Here is a 27,694-nt window from a genome sequence, read left to right on the forward strand (position 1 = left end):
CTAACTCTTTGACATTTAATAGCAATCAAATTGCTGCTACCTCCTCTGGAACTGAAATGTGTGCAGACCAATTAACATGCAGCAGTAGAGGTGTCATTGAGATGGAGAAGACAATTATTGCTTCTGTGCAAGAGTTGTAAAATCCATCATAAGGGTTTAAACAATTACATTGTATGTCTGTTGTCAAATTATTTTCTTTTACTAACAGACTTTTTCACAGCAGATATTTTGACTTGTCATAGCAGGAGAAGCATAGGTGTACCTAATAACATTAACGATGGCTTGGTCACCGATAAATTAAGCCATGCCAGAGAGCCGGCATGTACAATGCAAGGGCACTGGAACTGTCAAAACTACATGGGATGCAGCCATCATTGATTTGATCAAATACGCTTGTGCTTTTCCTGCTATGATGACATGTCAAAATGTCTGCGATCCCTAAATATGATCTTTAATCTGACATCTGTATATGCCCCACCTCCTGTAGTGAACAAGGATCACAGTCTCATTCAAAGAGTGAAAATAGAAAGGGTAAGCAAAGCAACAGTCTCTCTGAAATTTTGTCTTTACTGCAGTGATGTTGCAAGATTATAAATACTGGAATCAGTGAAGTATCTGGAGTCAGCAGCAGTTGTGTATTGGGAGCATATTGACATGTGAGAAACAATCTGTGTTTGATGCAACATGTTTTAGACATTGCTTCAGGTTTTAAAATCCCTCAAGTATTTTTCCAGCATAACTCCCCCCCTCTACTACCTCTCCATCGTAAACCCTGTCCTTGTCTGCGCACACTTGCTGCTCCTCAAAACCACAAGGTGATTTACTCCTGTTTTTCCTTGCTGTGTCTCTCTTGGCTTGGAGAAAATTGTGTGTCTGTTTGTGTGTGAGTGAGGAGAGATAAGAAGAGGTTTGAAGGCAGAGAAAGAGTTCCCTCAGTGTGTATGGAGTTAAGTGAGCATGTGTGTGTGAGTGAGTGAGTGAGTGAGTGAGTGAGTGAGTGTGTGTGTGTGTGTGTGTGTGTGTGTGTGTGTGTGTGTGTGTGTGCGTGCGTGCATGCGTGTGTGTGTGTTTGTGACAAAGATCTTAGTATGAACAAAAAGAAGACAATGTCCAGTGAGGCATGACCGCTCTACTGGTTTGGCACTGTAATGTGTGTGCGGCTATGTGTGTGTAAGGTTGAAAGATGGGGGGGGGGTGCACTACTAGCTTGTCACCATCAAGGTGTGTGGAGTAAGGGATGAATGCTCTGCTGACTTGTCAGAGTTGAGGATTTTGCCTGCAGCAACTTTTTATCATTTACAAAGTGGCATTGTAAGTCGCTCTGGATAACAGCATCAGCTAAATGCCCGAGATACAAATGCAAAATGATGTGTACAGCTGTGTAAGCATAAATACAAACCACAGTGTTGCAGACTCACTTTTAAATAACACTTTTTTTTTACACAGATTTACAGTATAATGAAAGTGAGAAACAACATAGACTAACTTTGACTTTTTGTGCAAAACAGTCTCCTAGGGTCATTGAATACAGTAGTTTTCCTTCTCAATTACAGAGCTGTCCAAAATAATTTTGTGACCCATTTTAATATGGAAATGTCAGTTACATTATCATATAGTATAGGTCTTTTTCAGGAGAACATTAACACCTGGTATAATCTTAAAAGTAACAAACAATCAAAAAACACAACCCTTTTCCTTAAAGGGGTGATAGAATGATTATATAGGGTATTTCACACTGTTCCTTATGGTCTCCTAATGGGGTATGTAACATTGGTTGTGCTGAAAATGGCCTGGTTTATATTTTATTGGCCCTTATGCATCCCTGTGTTTTGGCCCTATTTGTAACAAGAGCTTTTCTTCCAAATATGGTATGGTCATGAATATTTAGATGAGCTGCGCGCTGATTGGTTGAGCGACTTGCCATACGCACATATTAGAGACGCGCGCTGATTGGTTGAGCGAATCCCCAATACACATACATTAGAGAAGCGACAGAATCTCATATTCCAGACACTGCAATGTTTCATTACCAAATTCACTTCTGAGACTTTTTTAAGCGAGAAATCAACTATATAAAGCTGAAATATGGGCCGTTTTACAAAATTTGATGGCTAATTGCAAATTTGGTAAGACGTGTCGGACTTTAGGAGCTCCACACAGTCTGACGAGAAAGCGGCAGCCTGCTGGGCTCCATACCCAGGGCAAAGTCACCCTTTGTGGATACTGCACTACGGGGCTCCGCGGCCAGCTGCCGGCATAACTATAATATATTTACGGTTTGAATTTCGTCACGCCACTTTGATTTTAAGGCATTTTTATGAACGTGAGGCGTCTTTGTAGGACGAGTAGCTGCTTGCAATATGTCCCATTCATTACAATGGGGAAGTACCGCAGCTAGCTAGCTACACTGTCGCCATAACTAAATTATATTTACAGTTTGAATTTCGTCACGCCACTTATATAACATCATTCCCCAATGTCTTATAAAGCTAACCGTTGTGTCCGATTTGATTTTAAGGCATTTTTATGAACGTGAGGCGTCTTTGTAGGACGAGCAGCTGCTTGCAATATGTCCCATTCATTACAATGGGGAAATACCGCAGCTAGCTAGCTACACTGTCGCCATAACTAAATTATATTTACAGTTTGAATTTCGTCACGCCACTTATATAACATCATTCCCCAATGTCTTATAAAGCTAACCGTTGTGTCCGATTTGATTTTAAGGCATTTTTATGAACGCGAGGCGTCTTTGTAGGACCAGCAGCTGCTTGCTATATGTCCCATTCATTACAATGGGGAAATACCGCAGCTAGCTAGCTACACTGTCGCCATAACTAAATTATATTTACAGTTTGAATTTCATCACGCCACTTATACAACATCATTCCCCAATGTCTTATAAAGCTAACCGTTGTGTCCGATTTGATTTTAAGGCATTTTTATGAACGCGAGGTGTCGTTGTAGGACCAGCAGCTGCTTGCTATATGTCCCATTCATTACAATGGGGAAATACCGCAGCTAGCTAGCTACACTGTCACCATAACTAAATTATATTTACAGTTTGAATTTCGTCACGCCACTTATATAACATCATTCCCCAATGTCTTATAAAGCTAACAGTTGTGTCAATGGGGAAATATCGCAGCTTGCTCACTTTCGCATAACTAAAGTATATTTACAGTTTGAATTTCGTCACGGCATGAATATTACAGGTTCCTCAAGGTCTTACAAAGCTTAGCTAACACTTGTCCGATTTCGGATATCAATTGAATGTATTTTTGTGAATGTCAGAGTTAGGAGGAGGCTAGCTAGCTCTCATTGATGGACTCCATCTCACCGCGGCTCTATCAATGAGACTCGCGGACAAGAGGCTTTATTTCCCCGATTGTTTGTTTAAATAACTCAACACACATACCCATTATAAGATTAACTGGAACCTGCGGGCTGCGGTAAAAGATTGCGGGCGTAACAAGCTCGCTGACACTGCGGTCAGGGTGGCGATGTAGCAACCCAGGCAGCACCAACACCGGCACTAAACTCCGACACACAGTCGGAGAAAATTTGCAATTAGCCATCCTTTTTCGTAAAGCGGCCCATATTTGAGCTTTATATGGTTGATTTCTCGCATAAAAAAGTTTCAGAAGTGAATTTTGTAATGGAATAGCAGAGATCTGCGTGACCTAGCTAGATTCAGAAAACTACCTGATCTCAGGTCAGTTGTGTAGCCTATGTAAATATTGGGGCGTGACTGTTCTCTTAAGGTTCCGGATTTTGAGATGCTTGCGTAAGCAACTCAGCTTTGTTGGGATTCGCTCGTTTTCAGCGGCAGTTTCAAAATATGAGATTTTCATAGTAAAGGGGTGTCAGTGGGACTTTGAGCTTCTATGTATGTCCTATTTACCCACCGAACTGTCGTTATTCAACTATGACAGGGTAAAATCGGTTTTGCATTCTATCACCCCTTTAAGTAAATATAGTTATATCAGCTACTCAATAATAATGATGTATTTTTTCAGTTTACAACTCTACAGGCATATATTGCATATTGTTTTGGCCACGTGGATGATTTGAGGCTTTATTCTCAATACCCAATGGCTAGTTTGCAAAGACAAGTTTTAAATGTCAAGTTGAATAAATAAATGTTTCATATTTTCACCTTAACTGCAGGCGTGATACAAACACGTTTACCATGTCTGAAAGTTCAGAGGTTTGAAAACGCAAACATCCACGGCTAAACAGCACACAGTCTATCAGTATAAGAGTTACCAAAATAAAGTTGGCTAATTTCTCTAAGTTCCTAAACCACTTGTAACCCACTAAACAAAATGTATTTCATTGGATTTCAAAGGGCTGACAAATTATTTGATCATTAATGTGTAATATGACTAAAGTCAGTAGATACACGGGAGCAGCATCAGTTCTTGACGGTGTTGGAATTTGTTAAATATGGGTAAGTATAAATAGGCAGAAAACATACAAAACTGTGAGGATGAGCTCTAAGAGATCAGCTCTCACTATTAACCTTAATTTAAGCCTATAATGGTAAAGACTGCCAAAATGTCACAAAAGTGCACTAAACGTAAGGGTAAAACTAAACACACCCACACACACTAACATTGTCTGCCGATTGCAATAAATAACAAAGCGATGCACCCTATAACACAGGCACAAATAGAAACATGCCCTCTGCAGCATACACGCAAATACAATGCAGTATATAATACAGATACTGTACATAATAGGCTCACACTTACCGGCTGTGTCAGCTCCAGTACATTAGCCCTATACGTGATGGGATTACAGTCGCGGGTGTTTCCCACAAGCGCACATGGTAGGAACATGGGACCCAAGTCATCACCATCCAGCACATCCACAGTTAGAGTGGTGGTGGCCGTACGGCGCTCACTGGGATAGGGGGCTCGGTCCTAGACAGTAAGAGAGAAAGCACATATCTTTTACTTTTGGATGATACCACACGTTCTTTCTTAGATATTTGCCTATCTTTATCCTAATGTCTAGAAAAGAAAATGATCACAACGTAGGGCTGCTGAATATTTTCCGAATATCAAATCAACAAAGCTGCAGGGAACTCTCATCGCCTTCAAAGGCGGGTGTCTACATGACTTAGCATCTTCATGTCAATTTATCCCTAATCAAGGGCAAATAAACAGACTTCTAATGCGTCCAGCACAGACTCCCTGGGCATGTTTATACCACCAATGTATATAATGTACTTCATTAACAATATTTTATTAAAGTTATTAAAGTAAATAGAGAGTACAAACAAAGTTCCTTGATCATAATTATTACAAATTCATGGAAATACATTCAATAATAAAATTGTGACTGGCATGAGCTATATTTGCAGCAAAACCAAGGTTAACAGACATTTAACCAACAGATTAAATAAACTCAAATAAAATATAAAGTTTAAATTACAAATTCAACAGCGCAACATTGCAGTGCTCCCACTCTCATCTATCCCTGTTAAATAAGTTGCCAAAGAACATTGAAAAAAATGAAGGCTTCTTAAAGGACATTAATTCGATAAGACAGACATGCAGGGAAGAACTAGTACCTAACAAATGGTGCTAACTCTTTTTTGCAGAAACATTCAAGTAGATTAGGCATGGGAGCAATAGATTAAATACATACAAGTATTTGAATAATTAATACGATAACAAAGATTCACAATTGTGAAACTCGGGATATTAACTATATCATTCATGAAATTTCATTTCATTTTTAAAACAAAAAAATTAAAACCACAAAAATAAAACACAAACAATCAGAATTTACCAAAAACCAAAAAATAAAATAAAAAATTAAAAAGGATTAGTTCCAGAAGGAGCAGGTGGAAGCAAATAGCTTATTTGGTCCTGCCCCTACTTCACAATATCATATTATTACAAAACAGATATGCAAATACAGCACACAATCTTTCAGGTCTTACAATAACTTACAACAATACAACAATATATAACAATACCTTTACATTACAATTCAATTCCTATGTTTCGATAATAATTAGTCTAGACCAAACATGCAGGGTAGACAAAGTACATTTCTTTATACAGTACTTTTACTTTATATAGTACAGTTTCATGATATCTATAATAGATCAAATTACCAATAACTGAGTAATGATTTAATAATTGACATTCGCAGTACATTTATTTATATAGTCAGCACACTAATGTTTCATGTCTTGAATACAAACGCTTGTATTGTGTAGGCCTTGAACTTTGACATTTAAAAAGAAATGTATTAGAAAAAGGGGTATTCAAACAAAACACAGCAAGCTCTTGAATGTTATATGAATGAACGGAACACAAGGTAGCACATTATATTCAGAAGGTTTTTTTCTTTTTTACTAAATCCTAGTAATACATCCACTCCGGCCTTGAGCTGAGAGGCACCTGATACAGCGGCATTCTGCTGGAAGATGCACCAGGAACCCTGATGCTCATAATAACAGCCTGCATTACAGTGGAAATGTTTTGTATTGTGTAAAAGGTCTCAGGCCTTTAAAAAAATATAAAAACACCACAATTTATGAACTTGATGTTTACAAAATGAAAAATGGATATGCTTACACACACTTTGAAGTTTTTATTGAAAAGAAGACCTGCAGGACCCGAAATAGCTGGGTTTCAGTGAGGCCCTTGTAAAATATTAATGCAACTAGAAACGCTTGTCAGACACTAGATAGATAGATAGATAGATAGATAGATAGATAGATAGATAGATAGATAGATAGATAGATAGATAGATAGATAGATAGATAGATAGATAGATAGATGGATAGATGGTTAGATAGACAGATACTTTATTGATCCCAAGGGGAAATTCAGGGTCCCAGTAGCTTAAAGACATCACACACAACATACACATACATCATAAACAAGATGATAAAATAAAAAATCCACATGAATAATACGGACAATAAAAGAAAAGATACCAAATAAAAACTTGACATGAATGTACTAAGGGATGTATAAGCATGAGACGCTTGCAGTGACCGGGCAGGCACTGACCCTGTGATTCAGTATGTATGGTAAGGTGCTCTATGAGAGTGTGTGTCATGGTGGTAGTACAAATAAGTCCAATAGTGCAAGGATAAAGTCTAGAGACCAGCATTCAATATTGAAAATATAAGAGAATGAGAGAATATAAGAGAATGATGATAAAAAAAGTCAAAGTAAAAGTAAATGCTATTCACAACTTTTTTATTTCTGCATTATTCGGCATTAATTTGCAATCACTCTTTTGAGTACACATTTCTGATTCCGTGTCTGATGATCCGTCAATCTGCTGTCGGTGAAGTATCTGCCATACAATTACATAGAAAGTGGCTGCTCAGCAAATCACAGGAAACACTGCCTATTCATCTGAATGTTCAATATAACTTCTTTTTTCAGTTTTTATTTCACGATAACTGAGACACAAACACAAATCATTTTTTTTATTATTTTTTTGTAAAGCTAAAAATAAGCCAAATCAGAGAATCTACAGGAAACTCAAAACGCTTGCCAAGTGAATAATCAATGTAACATGACATGACCACCCTTTACTTAGGGAAAAATAAACCTCTAAAGATAACATCTGCTATTTCAAGTTTGTGCAAGTCATCTACAGTCAAACCCCATCTACTTCACCTTATATGTGGTAGTGTCTTTTTATAAGGCAGCAGAGTTTTTTGTCATTAAACTCTTTTTGTGTAACTTGAATATTGGCCAAAGAAGATAAGAAGCATTAAACCTTAGATAAGTTTTGTTTGAGTTGTTGCTTGACTGTTTAGACTTACTATAACACCTGAATTAAGTGTTTCTCTATCACTGCATTATGCTATGCTCTCCTTAGTGTCAATCATCTGACAGTGAAAGGAAGAAATGGAGGTCTCCGCCAGGAAATAACAAATTACAAGTTGATGTTGCTCAGTCAATCACTGCTAAATTGTTTCTCACACAACTGTACAGCTGAAAAGGTCAGCCAAATTCAAAGGGTTTGTTCCCCTGGTAGCGCATGGTCTCTTTGTTAATTAAGAATTTATATTCAGCAAATTCACAGCCATTCCACACACTTTTAATATTGTATTCAGATGAACAGTGAATATGTCAGGCTTTCAAGCAGTCAGAAACACATTAATCTTTCAGTGTACTGTTGACTTTTACTAATGCTTTCAGGGTAAATGGACCTTGATACATATGGATATTTGCCACACTTTGTTGAGAACTAAAGGTTTTGTAAGCAAGTTTTTTTGTGTCACGACAAAAACCCTAGTGGCGCAATCAGCAACTTAAACATTTGGTTACACTTTACTTGAAGTTTTCTACATAACAATGACATGACACTGTCATGAACGTGTCATAAAACATTATAAACAACTCATAAACATTTATGACATAACGCTTCTTTTAGTAAGTGTCATTCGGTTTTGTCATGACAAGTTATGATTAGGGTTAGGGTTAGGGTTAGGGTTAGGGGTTAGGGTTCATGCTTCATGACTGTGTCAAGACAGTGTCATGTGTTCATGACAGTGTCATGTCACTCTTATGTAGAAAACTTCAAGTAAAGTGTTACCAAACATTTTTCTGTCATATCTCAGTTTAGATCCTTCAAACTTCTACCTCTGTTCCCCATGAGTTTTGCATGTTAAGGGAAATTAACTATATCATTCATGAATTCATGAATAAAACATACAGAGTGCTGTGAAATAAAAGGAGGAAAACAATTACATAAACAAAGACATTAGTGATAATTAAGGATGTGCTTATAGTTCCCCGAAGGCTGAGTCAACAGAGCAGAAATAGATAGGAATGTTACCATGATAATAAACATTTACATAAAATGAACAACACTCTAGGCTGCAGACTATATACCCACTCAGCAGGAGAGTTTATTTTCTTCAGACATCCTTTACAACAGGTAAACTTTTTAAATTATGTGAAACAATACTATATCATACTCAGGATTGGTCCTTGATAGCTTCACAGAGAGGTACAGGCAAATACAAAAACTACAAAAAACACTTACATTAGCCTGTATGATGACCAGGTATCGTGTTATGTCCTCATAGTTGAGTCTTTCTCTGAGAACTACGGAGCCAAACAGTGTCAGGGGGATGTCAAAGGTTCTGTTTGTTGTCTGAAACACACAACACACAACACACAACACACACCACACAAACACACACACACACACACACACACACACACAGTGAGTCACTTACAGGATAAACAGTTCATATTTCACTCTTTTGGAGTTTAGCCAAGCTAAGACACAAGTACTTGGAGGAATAGTTACAGTACAAGCCAAAAGTTTGGACACACCTTCTCATTCAAATGTGTTTCCTTTTATTTTCATGACTATTTACATTGTAGATTCTCACTGAAGGCATCAAAACTATGAATGAACACATATGGAATTATGTACTTAACAAAAACGTGTGAAATAACTGAAAACATGTCTTATATTTTAGATTCTTCAAAGTAGCCACCCTTTGCTTTTTTATTAATAAGGGAAAAACTTCCACTAATTAACCCTGACAAGGCACACCTGTGAAGTGAAAACCATTTCAGGTGACTACCTCATGAAGCTCATTGAGAGAACACCAAGGGTTTGCAGAGTTATCAAAAAAGCAAAGGGTGGCTACTTTGAGGAATCTAAAATATAAGACATGTTTTCAGTTATTTCACACTTTTTTGTTAAGTACATAATTCCATATGTGTTCATTCATAGTTTTGATGCCTTCAGTGAGAATCTACAATGTAAATAGTCATGAAAATACAAATACAAACTTTTGGCCTGTACTGTGCATATATTCTTAGTTAAAGCAGTGGAAGTGATTTTTTTATCAGCCTGTCAAGTAGGGATGGGCGACATTACAATACTTTTCTATATCGTTTCTATTGTGATGTCGAAAAAACAACAGCCCAACTGAGTTATTTGGACGACGTGTAACGTGATCCTTGCACGTTATGTACATTTTTGCAATTTCATAATTTGTAATTTTTCCTACTATTTGTAAGATACACGGAGCACTGAAGGAATATTGGGCTAAAATGCTGCTCTGATGTCAGTTTCAAACAATAAAAATAAATGAATATGTAAATAAAGATTTTTTGGATTGTTGCTCTTAGTTATGTTACATTTTAACAAACCAAATCCTGACTCATTGCCGTAGCCATGGTGCTAAACCAATAGCCTGCATAATGAGGAATTATGCAGGTGGATGGAAACCCACCGGTTTTTTCCTTTTTTTCCTGGTAAACCCGTTTTGGTAATCTACTCTATCCGTTCGGGGACCATCATCAATGTCAATTGCCCCATTGTTGCCCCAAAAAAAAAAAAAAATAATTGTTTCTAATAACCCCCGCCGAAAACACAAAGAATTTCAGTATCCCCCTCTACAAGCTCACACTACATGATGTCAAACACTTAATACTCTCTCACAATGACATCAAACAGCTTCTGTCCCATACTGTTGTGTCTTGTCTTCTTGACAACTACTGCCTGTATGTGGCAGAGATGAGAGAGGGGCACATTAAAAAACCTGTCACATGCGTTTGGCCATAAGGGATCTTGATACCCCACTGTCTCTACAAAACAAACAGAAAATGGCTTGTAACTTTTTGTGTATTGTGCTCAAATGGGGCTTGAGGAGGAAGATCAGCTTGCAGCTGTTGTGTGCTTTAATTTGCTCTGGATATAAAATGAAACACAGGCAGCATGGTGTGTCCAACCTTTTGTATGTCTGCAGTCTGTGCCTCAGTCTTTCTCTCTGTTGCTACTGTGAATGTTTGCTGCACCTCATTGACCCATTGAAGAGAAGTTTTTAGATAAAAGCGAAACATTGGGTGATAGAAAATCATGTATGGTATCTTAAGAGTGCTTGTCTTACAAGACAAAAAGACAGTGTGTGTGTGTGTGTCTATCTGTATTTTGGTCTTTTATTTCAGTGAAAGGAAATTATATTAAAAACAGAAACAGAATGGACCAAAATATTTACCGTTATAAATGAATGAGTCAATATCAAAACAGATTACAGCAATAACCAAGAACGTGTAGGTAGACACCATAGCTTATTATACCTACTCCTTTCACAGTATAAAAAAAATTAACTACAAAAAATTCAATCCAATATGCCACATTGTGTTAGTGCGCTTCCTGATTCATTCTCACTTTGAGTATGGTATACAAAGTTTAGCTATTATTTGGATTACTATTTTAATGATTTTATCTCATTTATGAGTTCTCAGTCAACGGCTGTTACACTACCTACAGAGAACTAGCATATTGTCGCTGTCGGACAGAAAACTCATATCTCCATATTTTGTCATTTAAAAAAATTTTTTTTCCAAAAATAAATGCTATGTCACCCTTTACGTCTGTCTGTGTTTTTCTTTTTAAAGATTATTTTTGGGGGTATTTTAGGCCTTTATTTTCATAGGACAGATGAAGACATGAAAGGGGAGAGAGAGAGGGGGAATGACATGCAGGAAAGGGCCGCAGGTCGGAGTCAAACCCATGGCCGCTGCGTTGAGGATCTATATACCCAGGCGCCCCTGTCTGTGGGTTTTACAAATATTTAAACAGGGACGAGGACATTTCGTCTGAGATTAATAGCTCAATACATTTTTTTTTTTTTTTAATTAGTCTATTAGTCTTTTCATTTCCTGTGGTAGCTGTTAAACTAACTGTTGTTACAGTCAGACAGGATCCTGTTATTTCAACAGCTGGAGCAACACTGGCACACATATTGGATGTCAGGACAGCAGCAGAACATAATGCTCAGTTATTAAATAATTTAAAAGATGTCATGGCAGCTCTTTTTAGCTATGCAATTTTAAACTAGCTGCAGACAGATAGCATGAATGAAATTATGGTTGATGATGGTTTGTATCCAACCCATGTTCATCTTAGATTCAAACAAACTTTCATGTTTATTAGTTTCTTTCATGTTTTTGTGGCCTGAAATGTGCATGCAAACTGTAAATAAACACTAAATTGGCCTTTGTTTACAATAACTTGTAATTTGTGTGTGCCAGTGGAAGTATTTTGACTTTTGGCTTTCATTAGCGTTTTAAATTTCACTTTCACTCATGGAAAAAGTTGAAAATTACCAATCTGATTGCTACTTCAGCACCACGGACAGCACCACAGTTAGACAAATTCACAGTTAGGCTACTGATATTTCAGAGCAATGGTCGGGACTAAGGGCTAAAGATTCTAACTTGCACAAACCTCATCAGATAAAGGATCAATGAATCAGGCAGACTAGACTAAAATAACTCATCTGCCCCTGCACTCTCTCTTCTACTAGGAGATGGAGAGGGGGAGGGGCAGGTTAACAAGGGGCATGTATTTTAGTCATTTTGCTAACAAGAGGAATGGCATCCACCCTCAAATCGCGTACTGAATGCACATGTGCAACAAGATAACTCACTTTCTAGTAGAAAAGAGAAGCTAGATATTCAGATATTCAATAACATTTCCTGAGAGAAATATTTAACCCGAAAATTTAACACATTGCCACAGAACATGAAAGGAAAAAGTTAGCCAGCCATACATTGCCGTGCTGTATTTTTTTCATCCATGTGCCTTGGGATCTGTGATTATGTGTCAAAAAAGTCTAATCTCTAGACAGCACGATAAACATTTGAGATTAAGTTTAATTTAGCTGCTGCACCAATGATTTGTTACATCATTCCCCTCAACAGGGTTATCTCTGCCTCCCACTGATCCAACAATGGTCTTCAAAATGTCTCATGCTGTCACCTTGCCACTTTCAGATATGGCTCTAATGAAACAACTCCAGACTCCGGCACCAGTGCCAACTCATGAAATCAGCCACAAGGATCTCCTTGTACCTGAAAACTTTCATGGCAAACTCATAAACGGTGTCCTAGACATTCTTATAAATAACCATATTGCCTCTCTGTCTGCCTCACTTCGTGCACTCAATAATCGTTAGTAATAGACAACTTGAAGAAAGTTTAATGTAGATAAAGCTGGGTGTAATTCCTGAGTCACTCAATATTTAATTTATTGCATTAGGTTGGAGTTCTGGGGGCAAACTAAAGTGAATTAGACAATAGCTGTCTGACTAATGAGCAGACTTGCACTCAAATCTTAATTATTGCCCATATCAGAATAAATGTATTCACTTTTTTTTTATTTATTACCAGCAAACTGACCACATTTACCTTGGGCTGGCAAGGAAATCATATTTTAGAATTTTTTATGATGCATCTCCTAAATCGTATGGTGGTCGTTTGAAGTGAACTGAGGGAATTATTTCAGCCGGAGTAATGAGAAACTGGAGAGCTGTGAGAGGTGGCGGGGTGGAGGAGGAGGAGGAGGAGGAGGAGGAGGAGGAGGAGGAGGAGGAGGAGGAGGAGGAGGAAAGAGAACCAGAAATATATAGTGTGTGGCAGAGGAAAGGTGGGGAGGTTGAGAAAAGGTGACACAATGAAGAGCTGGCAGTAGTAAGGGGGCATACAAGTGGGGGAGTGTGGTAAGCTGCAAAAATGATGAAGAGAGAGAAAGAGAGAGGTTGAGAAGACAGATTGAGTTGGACAGGTTGTGGAAGACTGCATAATGAGATATTCTACTGGGTCTGCCTAGGTCTATGCTGGTAGCAGGCTACATGTATCCTTGTCCAGTTTTCAGTTTGAACCTCCTCTAGTTAAATTCTGCTCCCACAGACTCTGGAGGACAAACTAACAGTGGGATTGGCATCTTAAAGACTATTCTGGAAGCCTCCGAATAGCAGATTTAGATCCTTTTTCTCGACTGCTCAACAAACTCAAAAACCTTTTTTCCTGCAGTTACTGCCCTTCAACTTTAGTCTGACAGCAAAATGCCATGTGCAATTCTTTTTGGTGGACATTTTTATTTAAAAGTCATTGCAGTATGTATACACCAGGCTACATTTTCTGAGGAGGTTAATGCAGCCTCTAACGCTGGCATTGTTAGCATTATGACATGATGTACCCCCAGAGCTCTACTCATTCTGGAGTGCCTCTCTAGTCTCAGACCCATGAGTCCTTTACCTGCCATCATGATAGACAGCAACACTGAGGATAAGTGCAATAAATGGCCCTGGATTTAGGTTAAAGACAGGTAAGTATTTCCAGCACACAAAGTTTTATGGATTTTGTTTTTACTTCTCTACATCTCTGTGAGAAAATGAGTTAGGGTACATTTATGTGTGAAACTGTCACTGTGTGTGTGTGTGTGTGTGTGTGTGTGTGTGTGTGTGTGTGTGTGTGTGTGTGTGTGTGTGTGTGTGTGTGTGTGTGTGTGTGTGTGTGTGTGTGTGTGTTTTACCTCACTGACGGCGACATAGTATCTTGGCTGTTGGAAATGTGGTGTGTTGTCGTTGCGGTCTCGAACAACGATGCGGACTTCGTGTAAAATCACCGTGCCTACTAGCTCGTTGGTACACTGAACCTGAACCACAATAGAGTGAATGTACGACGGGGGCTGGAAGAGAAAAACACAGAGGCATAGACATATAGTTGAAAGGTAAATAAATAATTAACCAGAAAATAAACCCGAAATAAATAGAAGTATTGCAGAGAAGACTGCCAGCCTCTTGTATTTGTACTTTTTATGCCAAATCAGACTTTCAAAAACATCTGCTGGATTATTTTACAGAGCGAAACAGCAGGAGGCCGGTTGTTTTCCAGTTTAGGTGGGGCTAAAACTTTCTGTTTGTTTATCACACTAGCAAATGCTGGGAAAAAAAGTGAGACAGCCATGAAAATTTGCTTCCGCCATATTTATCCTCTGTAGTCAAGTGGAAAAAAAAAACTGAACTAAGAAACAAGCAGTGTCTGTGTGACACACCAGTTTTGTTAAACTTTTCAGCTATCTGACATTTAGAAGCCAAACCAGGAAGAGCAAAATAATGTATGCAAGAGAAGACACTGTCATGCAAGATAAAAATGTAATGGGACCTGAAATAAAATCACTTTTCAGAAGGCAAAACTAAAATAAAATAGCTCAGTCGTCTTACATCTCTATCCAGAACCCGTCCAGTGCTGTTGAGATAAAGGGCTTTTTTGGAAGGGTCAAGGATCACCCAATAGTCCTGGTTATCCCTTAGCGACAGAGAGATGGTACGATCCGGACCCTCAGCCACGCCATTTATCTGCATGTTCTCCACCAATAACGTTCCTGGGGATATAATAAAAACACTTGCATTATCCCATCAGCTAGAGAGAGAGAGAGAGAGAAAGAGAGAGAGAACACAAAGTCCAGAGTTCCTGGAAATAGATTTGAATAACTTCTGTAGAGAAATAGTCCTGGATCGAACTTTATTAGTATAAAAAAAAGGAGACTCCTCTGCTTTTCTTCATGTTCTCCATTAATTACAGTATATACCATGAAATTACAGTAGGTTGCAACCAAGGTCAATGGCAATGAAATGGAGAAGCACACAAAGAGAGAGACAGAGTAAAAAGCATGTGGAACTTAAATTATATTAGGTAAACCTGATCAGATATGGGGGCGACTCTGTTTGCCTTTTCTGTACATGTACTGTACCTGGAACACTTCAGACACACAATAACATGAACATTTCAGAGGAAGAAACATCTTAAAAAGTAAACATTTTAATAAGATAGTACAGATGGACTAAAACTTGATTTATTCAACACAACTGCGAGTGTTGAAGCAATTTGGGAATGAGATGAATATTGTGTCAGAGAAACACATACAAGACATGATCTGAGTGGGAACTGTCAGCTGCATATTATCTTTTAATCGACGCAAAGCCAGGGAACATAGCAGAGAAGAGCACGTGTCAGAGAAAAAAGAAAAGGCAGATGGAGAATCAGATAGACATCTGACTTTATTGGTGATTGACAGTGTCAATGACAACATGGCCCTGCTGCCAACCTATTCAAATTGTTTGCATGAGTATCTCAATATTAAAACTGCAAGACCAAGCAAAGTTATGTGATTAAATATACTGCTGGATTTCACAGAGATTTCAAGAGAGTTTTAAGTATTTGTATTTATAATTCCCATGCTCATTCATGTGTTTTATCAGTTTCATAAACTAATGCGCGATTGTCAAGAACAGCCATTACCTGTCCTGGGTCTTTTTTTTTGGTTTAATGGAAAATATTAGAACAGAAAAGGTGCATAAAATATATGTGGACGAAAGAAAGAAGAACAGTTTAACTGCTTGACTCTGTACAGCTTTAAATCATAAGAGACCCATTACCAGGCCCTACACACTGCATTATTAATCCCAAAAAACCTTTGCCTGTGTGTGCAAAAAAGTATTCTTGACAACGTTATTAGGCGTAGCAGGTTTTCAGCCTGAGACACAATCTTCAGTTTGTGTGTGTTTACACCTTTAGAGTCTAAGTGGAGAAAAATGAATAAAGAATTCCACTTAGCATCGGTCCTTTAACGGACATCACACATAGATCAGTACACTTTTGTGTGTGCGTGTGTGTGTGTGTGTGTGTGTGTGTATGTGTACTTCATACTTTCCCTCAATATGTACACACACACACACATACACACACACACACACACACATAGACACAGACAACAACATAAACACAAGACAGATACACACACACAGTGAACAACCTTATATCTGATCTGCCAGACATAAAATTGGGTCATGGCCTTCTGTGCTACGGCCATGGAAACCATGTCAAATGCCTTGCTGTGATTCGCTGGTTTTAAATAAACTGAGAAATTTAATTAAATTGGATTCTTTATATGAGAAATGGGATAGAAAATGAAATTCATTAAAGGGGTTTCATTCCTTGCCATCTTGTGGCTATACCTCTCTTCTGGTTTCTGCTTCTGTCTTGCAAATTGAGTAAAGAAACTCAAGTGCAGGCAAAGAAGAGACAGACAGATAGTGGCTACACCTTGTGTAACTGTATATAATTTAATTCCATAGACCATCTAATATAAATGGGCTCTTTTCACAGTGACCTCACTTCATGGGATGTGTGACTGAATACTGCACTCAGCAGCACCCGATTAAATTGACCTATGTGTTAAAGCATACAGGCAGAACTGCATGAAGCCGTGAGTGTGTGCGCAGCAACACGGAGAGCAGAGAGAAGGAACTGTCCGAGAAAAAGGGGCACAAAGAGCAATTAGAGAGCAAGAGAAATGAGAAAGTTAGCAGAGAAAAAGTGAAAGTGAGGCGAAAAAAGATTGGGTTGAATGGGTTGAGAGAAATAAAGAGAATATTAGGAGGAAATAGAGAGAAAATGAGCATTGTGACGGCACATTAATGGAATTTTTACAGGACATTAGCTCAACTGTATGTGGTGACAGGTACGAGCCATCGACTGAAAAGTAATCATCACATCCACCTGCTACTTCAGTTCTTGGTGGGAGGACGAAGGAGGGATTCAAGGTGAATACCAGTATACAGAAGGTACAGAACAGAACAAAAAAACATTTATAGGTCATGTTGAAGGAAAATTAGCTTAAATTAAAGCAGCTATAATCAATGCTTTTGTATGTCAACACTGTGGATCATCTTCAATCCAATGGCAGGACTACTCAGCCAGGCACATCCACTAAACCACATTAAAACATATACAGTGTTTGCTGACAATAAATATCTTTTTTTTGGGAAAGGCCAAGGGCAACCATGTTTTTAATTTCATCTGACTGGAGTAAATCCTTAGGTGTGTTTACCAGAAAAAAAGTGCAGGCGTACTTTATCTATTTACTGTTGCTTTTGACAGTCGCAATTCGGTCTTCATGCTCAGATTGAACATTTTCTGTTTATTCATGCACATGTGTCATTAGAATCTGACGATAAGACTAATGTCTATGTCTTTTTGTATTTCACGCTGACCTTAACCCTAATATGGACTTGAGTGAACCCCTTAGCTGATATATTCTGCTGCTGGAAACATCAGCAGGGATGCTTTTCTATCCATGTACGGAATACTAACTAGTTTATTTGGATTCAGGACCCCTACAGCATTAGTGGTGGTCAAGCTAGATTAGCAGAGCTGAGTATATTTACAGCCATACACTAATAATGTTAGAGCAGCAAGAGATGATTGCACCCTATTACATGCATTTTGTACGCTGATGTAGCATGCATTAGGCCTATCCGCTAAATGATAAATGGAATACATTGTTGTGTACATTATGTTATTGTGAAGTGGATATACGGTACTAATGTCTGTTTGCTAAATATGTGTGAGGTTCTGTGCATGTTTGTGTGTCTGCCCCCACTCCTATTCCCACACTTATGCACTTATAATCACCCTTTTACTTGATATTATTAAAATCAAACCCCTAATTTTAATATTATCTTCTTTTATACATTTCCCTGAGGAAAATAATCCCTCGTATCTTGTTAGTCTCCCTCCCTCCGCCTCTTTTCTTCCTCAAGCCTCCCTCTCTCCTTTTACCCACACCAACCCAAGATAATCACCTTAAAGCAAGATTCTCTATTAAATCTGTAACACTATTTCACAGCTACAGAGCAATACATGGCAATAAACATACAAACCTTTCCAATACTAAATAATCTTCGAAATCCCTGTTAGGAAGATTACTGCAAAAACAGCCACAAACACACACTTGTACATACAGTGTGTGCACAGTAAACACATCACCACAAAAAGACACAAACAAAACAACGCACACACTGTTGTTAGACAATAAGATGCAGACATACACACATGCATACACACTGTACTATAGCTGCCAGATATTTTAACATTATTCTGTTGTAAAAGACTCAATTAAATGCATAATGCTATTAGAGTTGGGCACTGAAACCCGGTCTCAATAAAACGACCGGGCCGAATATCAACGCAGATTTCGGTGACTCATTTCAATGCCGCTTAAATGCCTGCGCTATCCTCTGGGGCTCCAAAACAGACATTACAGGTAACAGAAGTATCGCTGCACGTGAGGCTAGTTAACACTACACTTGGAATAAGGTAACGTTAGCCTACTGTCAGCTAGCAGCTGGCTTAAACACGGTTAAAATACTGAAAGCTAAAAGGTCTAACTGTAAGCTGTATTTAAAGTAGACTAGCTGCACTTTGAGACACCATGACCACTGTCGGAGTCGGAGTTGTAGGTGAAACAACACCTAAGGGGCTTAATGGCTGCGTTCACTTACACCTTGTAAGCACATGATGCATTGAAGTGCATCTCGAGAAACTTAAGCTGTAATTTACACAGCAGTTTGACTACATTACCATCGATTTGGAAAGCACAATATGTCAAATTACTAAATAATGTATAATTTTCCAGATTTCTATAAATATATAAAATGCTTCACTTTTGTGTCAAACTTATGCTCCTGTATCAATGCCTAATGAGCTTTTAAGGTTTTAACCTGCTGCACAGTGAAGGAGAGGTGCAATATTGCAAATAATATAATGATGTTGCATTTAAAAGTGATTTCATTCTGAGAAACACACAATGAAAAATTTAAAAGAAGGATTTCTGGATAAAAAAGTAAATAACAATCAAAGTCGAACGTAAAGTCCAAGAGCCAATCACGTCATATTGGAAGTACTTTAAACTGATAAAGCCAACATGGGTGGCAAGCGATTACATTCGTACATACGAGTCCCAGGCTGATGTGCATATCCAGTATACCCCATACCAACGCTATTCTGAATGAAGAATATCTAAGAACACAGTAAAAACGTAAAACAGGAGAAATGAGGTTGAATAGCGTAATAGGATGCATTAAGACATCAACAGATACAGAGATGGCCGCTGGGTAGATGGAATGTGCGGCTCTCCTCTCTGTCTGGTGTCGCTATGCTAATCTCTTCTTATGTCAGTTAGGATTACAGCGATCAGGTCTCACAATTTAAAACATTGTAGGAAAAACAGACATGGCAAACTGGTTTCTGTTTGTGAACTGTGATGTATAGGCTGGAGATAAGAGGTTAATTTACTGTGTACATTTCACCTCAGTGAAAGATTGAGTGGCCTTTCTCAAGGCCAACATGAGCCTTCATTTACTTGGAACCAAAGTCATGATTAAGGTTGTCACTTAAAATCTGAGTCCTTTAAAAATAACCTTCTCAGAACTTCACAAAAATAATGTTCATTTACACAAACAATCCTGCACTAAAACACACCCCTAAGTAGGCTCTGGGATTGTGTGTTTGTATATATCTCTCTGTACGGTCCAAATAGCAGATCCATCAAACCAGCTACTAATTAGCTAAGAAGGTCTTAAACAGTTTGAGATAACTCTGGAGACAAAAAATACACTGGAGATATTTCCTTTGGTGTTTGGATAAAAGGTGTCTGAAAACACTGGCAGCCTTGTTTTGTGGCAGGTGAGAAGAGAAGAGAAGAGAAGAGAAGAGAAGAGAAGAGAAGAGAAGAGAAGAGAAGAGAAGAGAAGAGAAGAGAAGAGAAAATAGCTATTTGTCTCAAATATTAAAATTAAGAGTTCCAAACAAACAAACGTCAAGAATCCGATCATTTTTGTCTAACTCAAGGATTTAGTTGCTCAACAATCATTTGACATACAACATCAAGGTCTGGGGAACCAAAATTATATATTATGTAAAAAAAAACGTTTAACTCGTAAACCTAATTATAGCTCACTTCTTCCCCATCAGAAAATAAGTAGTTATTGTTTGTTCCAAAACCTGATGCGTAAAAATAAGATCTTTTGGATCTACGGGTATTGTATATGGGACTATTTCCTGCAACCAGGAGAGACTACGGATTTAACACAAACATATAAAATGTTAATTAATGAGTATTAGAGGTGCTGGTAGGCAGATTTTGTTATCTTCGAAAAGAGATAGGATAGTTCTTTCCCCCGTTTCCAGTCTTTAGGCTAAGATAAGCTAACCGGTTGCTGGCTGTGGCTTCACATTTGAAATTCTGTAACACAAGCATACACACTGCTCATATCTTGTTGTTGTTTATGCTCATACACAGTAATTTAGCTCAAATTGAATGACCCAATGTCTTATCTTCTGGGACAGGGAGCCAACCATGACACAGTTGGCGCAGACCTAATCAATATTAATGACTGCAGGTTGCATGCCATGCCAATCAGCATCTGTTGAAAAGGTCAAAATCATCCAACAGTGTTTGTTTAACATACGGAAAAAAGGTGATGCTTATTTTAAAAACTTACATTCTAACGAAAGTGTTCACTTGTTGCAGCTGAAGTTATAAACCTCTATTTAAATCAACTTTACAGCACAGAATGAAGTAAAACAGCTGACTACTTTACCGTTAGGGCTTTCTTCATCAATGGCCACGATGGTAGCAGGAGGACCTGACCGAGACAGTTTACATTCTGGAGGGGGTAGAAAAGAAAAAGGGAATTTAGAGTTAACATTGGTACCTTGTATGCTTTTTTTAGTCCTATACAATGTAGAAAAGATAAATTGAAAACTCAACCATGAAGCATATAGATTATTTCACTTGTTGAATGTTGTTGATGAAAGGTATTGTAAATGTTCTCCTTTAAAGACTCTACACATGTGTGTGTGTGCGTGCACCCCCCGCCCCCCAAACCATCTCTGCACAGTTAACAGAAGAAAAAAGTGTAGATAGTTCTTACCCTCATATTGCCAGTCTGCAGTTTGAAACATCAGGAAGGAGAGAATTGGAAGAAGAAGGTAGTAGCCAAAGAAGGGAAGAAGGGAGGAAAAAGCAGACGAGAAAAATCATGAAAGATAAGAATTAACTTTCATAGCAAAGCAACAAAACAACCGGAAAGAGGGGAGTCAAACGTGAATGCAGTAAGTGGAGGTTTTGAAAAATATGTGCGAAATAACAAGCAAATAAGAAATGTGCTGTGAGGTGTATGTACAGTCTACAAATGTTGATGTGCTTACTGTATTTCTGTAAGCTTTTTTTACCTCCTTTCACAGCCACCAGAAGCTCTTATATTACTTTATTACTATGAACCCAAGCCAAAGGCCTTAAATGGTCCCATTCAAAGGAGGAGAAACAGCACCAACATTCAAGAATTCTCCGTCTCTGAATACAAGAACACCCACATTCACGAGACAGGGCAACATTATTGTTCAGCTCTCGAGGATAGTTAGGAAAAAAATCCCACAGGGAGGCTGGAAGACGGATATCTGCTCATCTAGAAAATAGACTTCATGGAACAATGATCACACTTTCTCTCTCTCTCTCTCTCTCTCTCTCTCTCTCTCTCTCTCTCTCCTCCTTTCCACGATAAAACATTACAACTGGGTGACATCATAGATTGAGATAATCTATTCATTGGTATTGTGTCTTGTTTCTTGCTATGGGAGATGGTATATTGAGCATTCCCAAATATAGATTCAACTGTCCCAGGGATTAAAATTTGTTTATCTTATTAGCTGAAAATGATTGCTTTTTAATGTGTCCGCTAAGGAGGCAAAGAATGTTTTCTTAGCTAACAGACGTGCTGATTTAAAACTGACCCTCAAACCAAGTTGAACTTTTGCACGTTTTTCTTATTAATATTTGTATTGCAGGTTATTGCTGGGTATATCTAAAATGGCATATAACAGCAATCTTCACGGCTTTCTGTTAGCCTATTGAAATTACAACTGACTCCTTATTGTGTTTAGCATATAGTATATTAAATAAATGTAGGATGAAATGGATATGTCTAATGGGAATCAAGCCTGTTTAGTCAGGGTGTACAATCATCTGGATATAAACTTTTAAACAGTTAGTAAGAATTTTACTCATCAACTTTGTTTCTTTCACTGACACAGGTCTGTAAGATGATGTTTCTCACTCATTAGGGCCCTTTTTAAAAGCATGTTTAAACATATGTTGCAATATTATTCAAGAATTCTTTAATTGCTTCTATAATCTCTTTAATAGAGACGTCTTTCTCTAACTCCGCTATTGATTCACTGTTAAGATAAGGCAGGTTCATTCTGGAGAGAAATTACTTAATTGCAACTAAAGATTATTTTCATTGTTGATTAGCCTGTCAATTACTTTCTCGATTAATCGAATAGTTGTTTGGTCTATAAAATGTCAGAAAATGTCGATCAGTGTTTCCCAAAGCCTAAGATGACATTCTCAAATGTCTTGTTTTGTCCACAACTCAAATATATTATATTATATATTCAGTTTACTGTCAAAGAGGAGAGAAGAAACTAAAACAAACGTCACATTTAAGAAGCTGGAATGAAGAAATTGTAACTTTTTTTTCTTCATAAAATATGACTCAAAATACCCAAAAAATTGTTGGTGATGACTTAAATAATCGACCACTAATCAATTCATCTTTGCAGTTCTATTACCATTTATTTGACTTATACAGCTTTGAATAGACGTCTATAAAACTTTAATTTCTTAAGGGTCAGTAAGGACAATGCCCGTGTCTGATTTCATTCTCAGTATTGCCTAAGAGGCCTGTGCCTGTCTCAGCTGTCGTGCCAAAATTTTTTTGAGGTTTGTCTCCTATTTCCAGAGCTGTATAGTAACGAGGTAGAACTACTTCACTACTCTACTTAAGTACTAAAAGGCTGTATCTGTACTCTACTGGAGTATTATTTTTTTCTCCTACTTCCACTTTTACTTGAGTACATATTTTCGATGAATGAAATACTTTTACTCCAATAGATTTTTTATGTGCTGCATCGTTACTGTTGTGAATTCCTCACGCTACAGAGACTGTGTAGGTTACAGTGTGTGTACGTTAGTTACGTACGCTAATTACGTAATTTACCTAAGAAACGTGTTTCTTTTCATTACGGTTGCCCATTCAGAAGTCAGAGATGATGTTATTTTGTACTCTTTCTATTTAGCTACTGTTGCAGCAGACTAAGCTATTCCTGAGTTGTTTCAGTCTGCAGTGAGTCCTGAATGTTAACCGTTTGACCCTGTGATGTGAAGCTGCTAGTTTAACTTTCCTGTAGCTACATCACACATGTTACTAGCTAGTGTGTGATACATTTTTGGGGGCTTTAATCGTTACTGTGCTGGAGAGGATGTTAATTTTACTTGCACAGTGTGATAATTGTACATTTTATTTCAGTATTTGTTAATATTTGTATATAATATATATTATTATATATTATATAATATATATATATAAAGGGTGATAGAATGCAAAATCGATTTTACCCTGTCATAGTTGAAAAACGACAGTTTGGTGGGTAGGACATACAATATGACATACTTTTTTATGCGAGAAATCAACTATGTAAAGCTCAAATATGGGCTGTTTCACGAAAATTTATGGCTAATTGCAAATTTGGTAGGACAGTATCGGACTTCACCAGCTCCACAATCTGCCGGGACAGGCGGCGGCCGGGTTTGCTGCCTTCCCTGTCAGCCTCTCCCCCTTCACAGACCCGCTGAGCTGGAGCTCTGACGGGATCTCCCACAATATGTAGGACTTTAGAAAGAACAAACTTTGGAAGTTTTTCAAGGATATTGAAAATGAACCACTGGCGTAAATGCAGTGTTCCAGACTTTACAACGGAATATGCCATATTCACAGGGTAGTTAATGGCCCACAGAAAATCACTTGGGCCATTTTCAGCCCAATCAATGTTACATACCCCATTAGGAGACCTTAAGGAACAGTGTGAAATACCCTATATAATCATTCTATCACCCCTTTAAATATTTGTTAATTCCTTTGGCTACAGCCTTAGGTTAAACATTTGACATAATATAAACAATATGATATTCAAACTTTTGACTGCTTTCTTTAATAACTTAATAACACAACACTTGTACTTTTACTTTCAGTACTTGAGTAGTACATTTTAAAATAACCTACTTGCAATACGTAAGTACAAAAAGTACAAAAAATGTTGAATACTTTAGTACTTCTACTTAAGTGTTGTGCTTAAAGAGCACTTCTACTTCTACTCAAGTCACTTTTTTGATAGAGCACTTGTACTTTTACTCAAGTATGGGTCTCTAGTACTTCATACAGGTCTGCCTATTTCAAATTACATTTGCTTAATTCTGTTCATCCGCTTACTAACCTGAGCTGATAGAATCGTATTGTACTCATTTCTTTGGGAGACTATAGAATTCAATATGTGCGTGATATTTTGTATGAACATTCTAGTTTAGACATAGATTCTAACTTATGCACTTTACACTACTAACTACTACTAACCCTAACCCAGGGACCTATGTTCCCAGGGAATGTGTGTCTCTTGATATAAACTAACATTGTGAGTGATAGGTAAGGTCTTCCCATTTTCAAGTTGCAAAACAACAAATAAAAGAAAGATTGTTCTGATGTGTCCTGCAACTGTGGAGATATAACCGTCAAAAGTCAAGAAAACTGTCCTGCCCGCAAATTTGAGGGTGTTTTGAGGAGTATAACATCAGTATAAACTGTTGGTAATTTCAACGTATTGCCCAAGAAAATAGACAGTGAACATTTGATTGGAAAAACAGTTTGAAAGGGCTCCTCAATGTTATATAATGTAATGTGAGTGTGTGGACATGGTGTGTGGAGCAGGGATCGGGAGTAGCTTAGGCTATGAGTGCTGCTGTGTAAGGGAAAAGAAAGAGGACAAAGAGATAGCGAAGATGGTGTAAAGGGAGTTAACAGTTAACAATAAAACAATAAGCTTCTCCAGACATGGTGGCTTCTTTGGTCTGGGCGATGACATAAGATGCAGCGTCTCTCGCTGTCAGTGCTCGTGAAAGGAGCAGACAAGTACCTAGGATCGGAGTCGTTAAATATTGCCGTTTTTTGACAGTATTGACAGTGATTCCACACTGCAGACATGTTTGCTGCATTTATAAAGCGTGCGCACCTATTTTCGGCCGAATTATTTCGGTGGCCATCATTCGGTGCATCCCTAATTGTTTGTGAGATTTAGAGGTGCCGCTGGGTGGATTTTTGAACTGTGGAGAGAGCCGTGCTAGCTATTTCCCCCCTGCTTCCAGTCTGTATGCTAAGCTAAGCTCCATAATTAATTAACCATTATGAGAGCAGTACAGATCTGCTCACCTAACTCTTGGAAAGGACACAAATAAACATATTTCCCAAAATTAAATATCTCCCTCAAACCAAGTGATTTGAGTTTTATCGTCAAAAATTCCGTGATGGGCCCACGGAATAATTCCGTGAAATGAACACGGCCCCTTAAGTTAAGGAAAAGGTCATGGGTCGGCAGGACAACAACGGTTTGCATTTAGGAAAAGAAGAACGGGACGGCCGTATACAGCGGATGGGATGGGTTTAGAAAAAGAGCAACGGGATGGTTGGACACGCGGGACACGATCCCTGGTCTCCTGGGTGAAAGTCCTGTGTTGTTTGACCCGTCCACCAACCCAACCAACCTCCCTACGCAGATTTTCGGGCATTCATACTACTCGCTACGGTTGTTGCTCTTAATGCTACGTCATCTTCTCATTGACTTTACTTTGGCATTGTTTTCCGTGGTGGCCAGACAGAATTTTCACACATTCTGTCCCACCACCATGTAATTAGGTGTTAACAGTTTGTGATAATTTCACGGAATTCTGTGAGACCAGGCTAGTGTAAAGTACATGCTGTACTATTAGTTCCACCTCTCTGTGCAGGTGCCCTGACCAGTGTGAACCCTCATTAGCTGTTCCATCCACAAACCAACCTGATTGCTTGTGCCTTCGTCTACCATCCAAGGTCTCTGTAGTGGTTAGCGAGAATTTTACCCCGTCACCTTTTTAAACTTTTCTATGGGTGCATCTCTGGTTAGAAATCCAGAAAGATGCAGGGGCCATGGAACAATAGGCACTAGTTACATCACACTGCAGCTGGCCTGTGTGTGTGTGTGTGTGTGTGTGTGTGTGTGTGTGTGTGTGTGTGTGTGTGTGTGTGTGTGTGTGTGTGTGTGTGTGTGTGTGTGTGTGTGTGTGTGTGTGTGCAGATAACAGATGTGTATCCCCTGCTTGACTGCCTTTTTATCCTTCAGTGTAAGCTGATGCCCCTCATTTATTACTAACCAGCCATTTGTTCTCTATGGGGCATCTCTGTCTCTTTCTTTCCCCTCGGTTTCTTCCCTCCTCTGTCTCTTCTCATCTGCCTGCCTCTCTCTACCTGTCAGTGTGCTTTCCCCTTCAAATAATAAAAATGAAATGGGATGAAACAGTAAACAGTCTGGGTTGTAATTTAAAGTGACAGATGAGATTTCAAATTGAAATTAGCTACATCTTTTTAAGACTGAATACTGGGAACGGATAGGTAATGCTCATGATTAAACCAAATGCTTCCATGTGTTTGCACAAAAGTGTAACCATGAAGATGAAATCAATTATGTTGCCATGTTTTGTTAGCAGGTCCTAAATGTATTTATGTGTTACTCTCATTTCCTTTCGCGGTGCATGATAGGTTAACTTAAGCACACCAGGAAGGAAATTCTAAATGAGGAGTCAATTGCACAGAAATGCAAATTCTCTGCTCCTCTTTCATAAAGGTCACTGGCACATTTCCTCACAAAAGAACACTTGTTTGTATGAGATATCCAATAAAGGGGCACCAATAGCACAGTTAGTGTTCTCTTATATACATGTCCTCCTTAAGTGTCCACTCATGCTCACCATCTAAAGTTTACATGTGCATTTCTTTCCTCACTGAAGTACTTGTCCTCCTATAAGCACTCACTTATTCTCCGATAAGCGCACAATTGCTGCTCTTCACTTTCAAAGTTTCTGGGGAAAAAAAATAATCACAGAAATGAGTTTGTGCATGGAC

The 27,694-nt window shown here is 38.3% G+C and overlaps 1 protein-coding gene across 1 annotated transcript in view; it reads right to left on the reverse strand.

Moving 5' to 3' along the window:
• LOC120551617 (protocadherin-15-like) overlaps positions 1 to 27,694 on the reverse strand; it is a 196,036-nt gene that overhangs the window by 119,819 nt on the left and 48,523 nt on the right. Inside the window, exons 3-9 of the mRNA XM_039789112.1 lie at positions 21,584 to 21,598; positions 21,251 to 21,316; positions 15,029 to 15,189; positions 14,338 to 14,493; positions 10,459 to 10,518; positions 9,040 to 9,150; positions 4,758 to 4,928 (exon numbers count right to left, since the gene is read on the reverse strand). Coding sequence (XP_039645046.1) covers positions 4,758 to 4,928; positions 9,040 to 9,150; positions 10,459 to 10,518; positions 14,338 to 14,493; positions 15,029 to 15,189; positions 21,251 to 21,316; positions 21,584 to 21,598 — 740 coding nt within the window. The remainder of the gene's footprint in view (positions 1 to 4,757; positions 4,929 to 9,039; positions 9,151 to 10,458; positions 10,519 to 14,337; positions 14,494 to 15,028; positions 15,190 to 21,250; positions 21,317 to 21,583; positions 21,599 to 27,694) is intronic.

The sequence above is a fragment of the Perca fluviatilis genome, chromosome 21 (genome assembly GCF_010015445.1).
Source record: "Perca fluviatilis chromosome 21, GENO_Pfluv_1.0, whole genome shotgun sequence".
In the NCBI taxonomy this organism is placed as follows: Eukaryota; Metazoa; Chordata; class Actinopteri; order Perciformes; family Percidae; genus Perca; species Perca fluviatilis.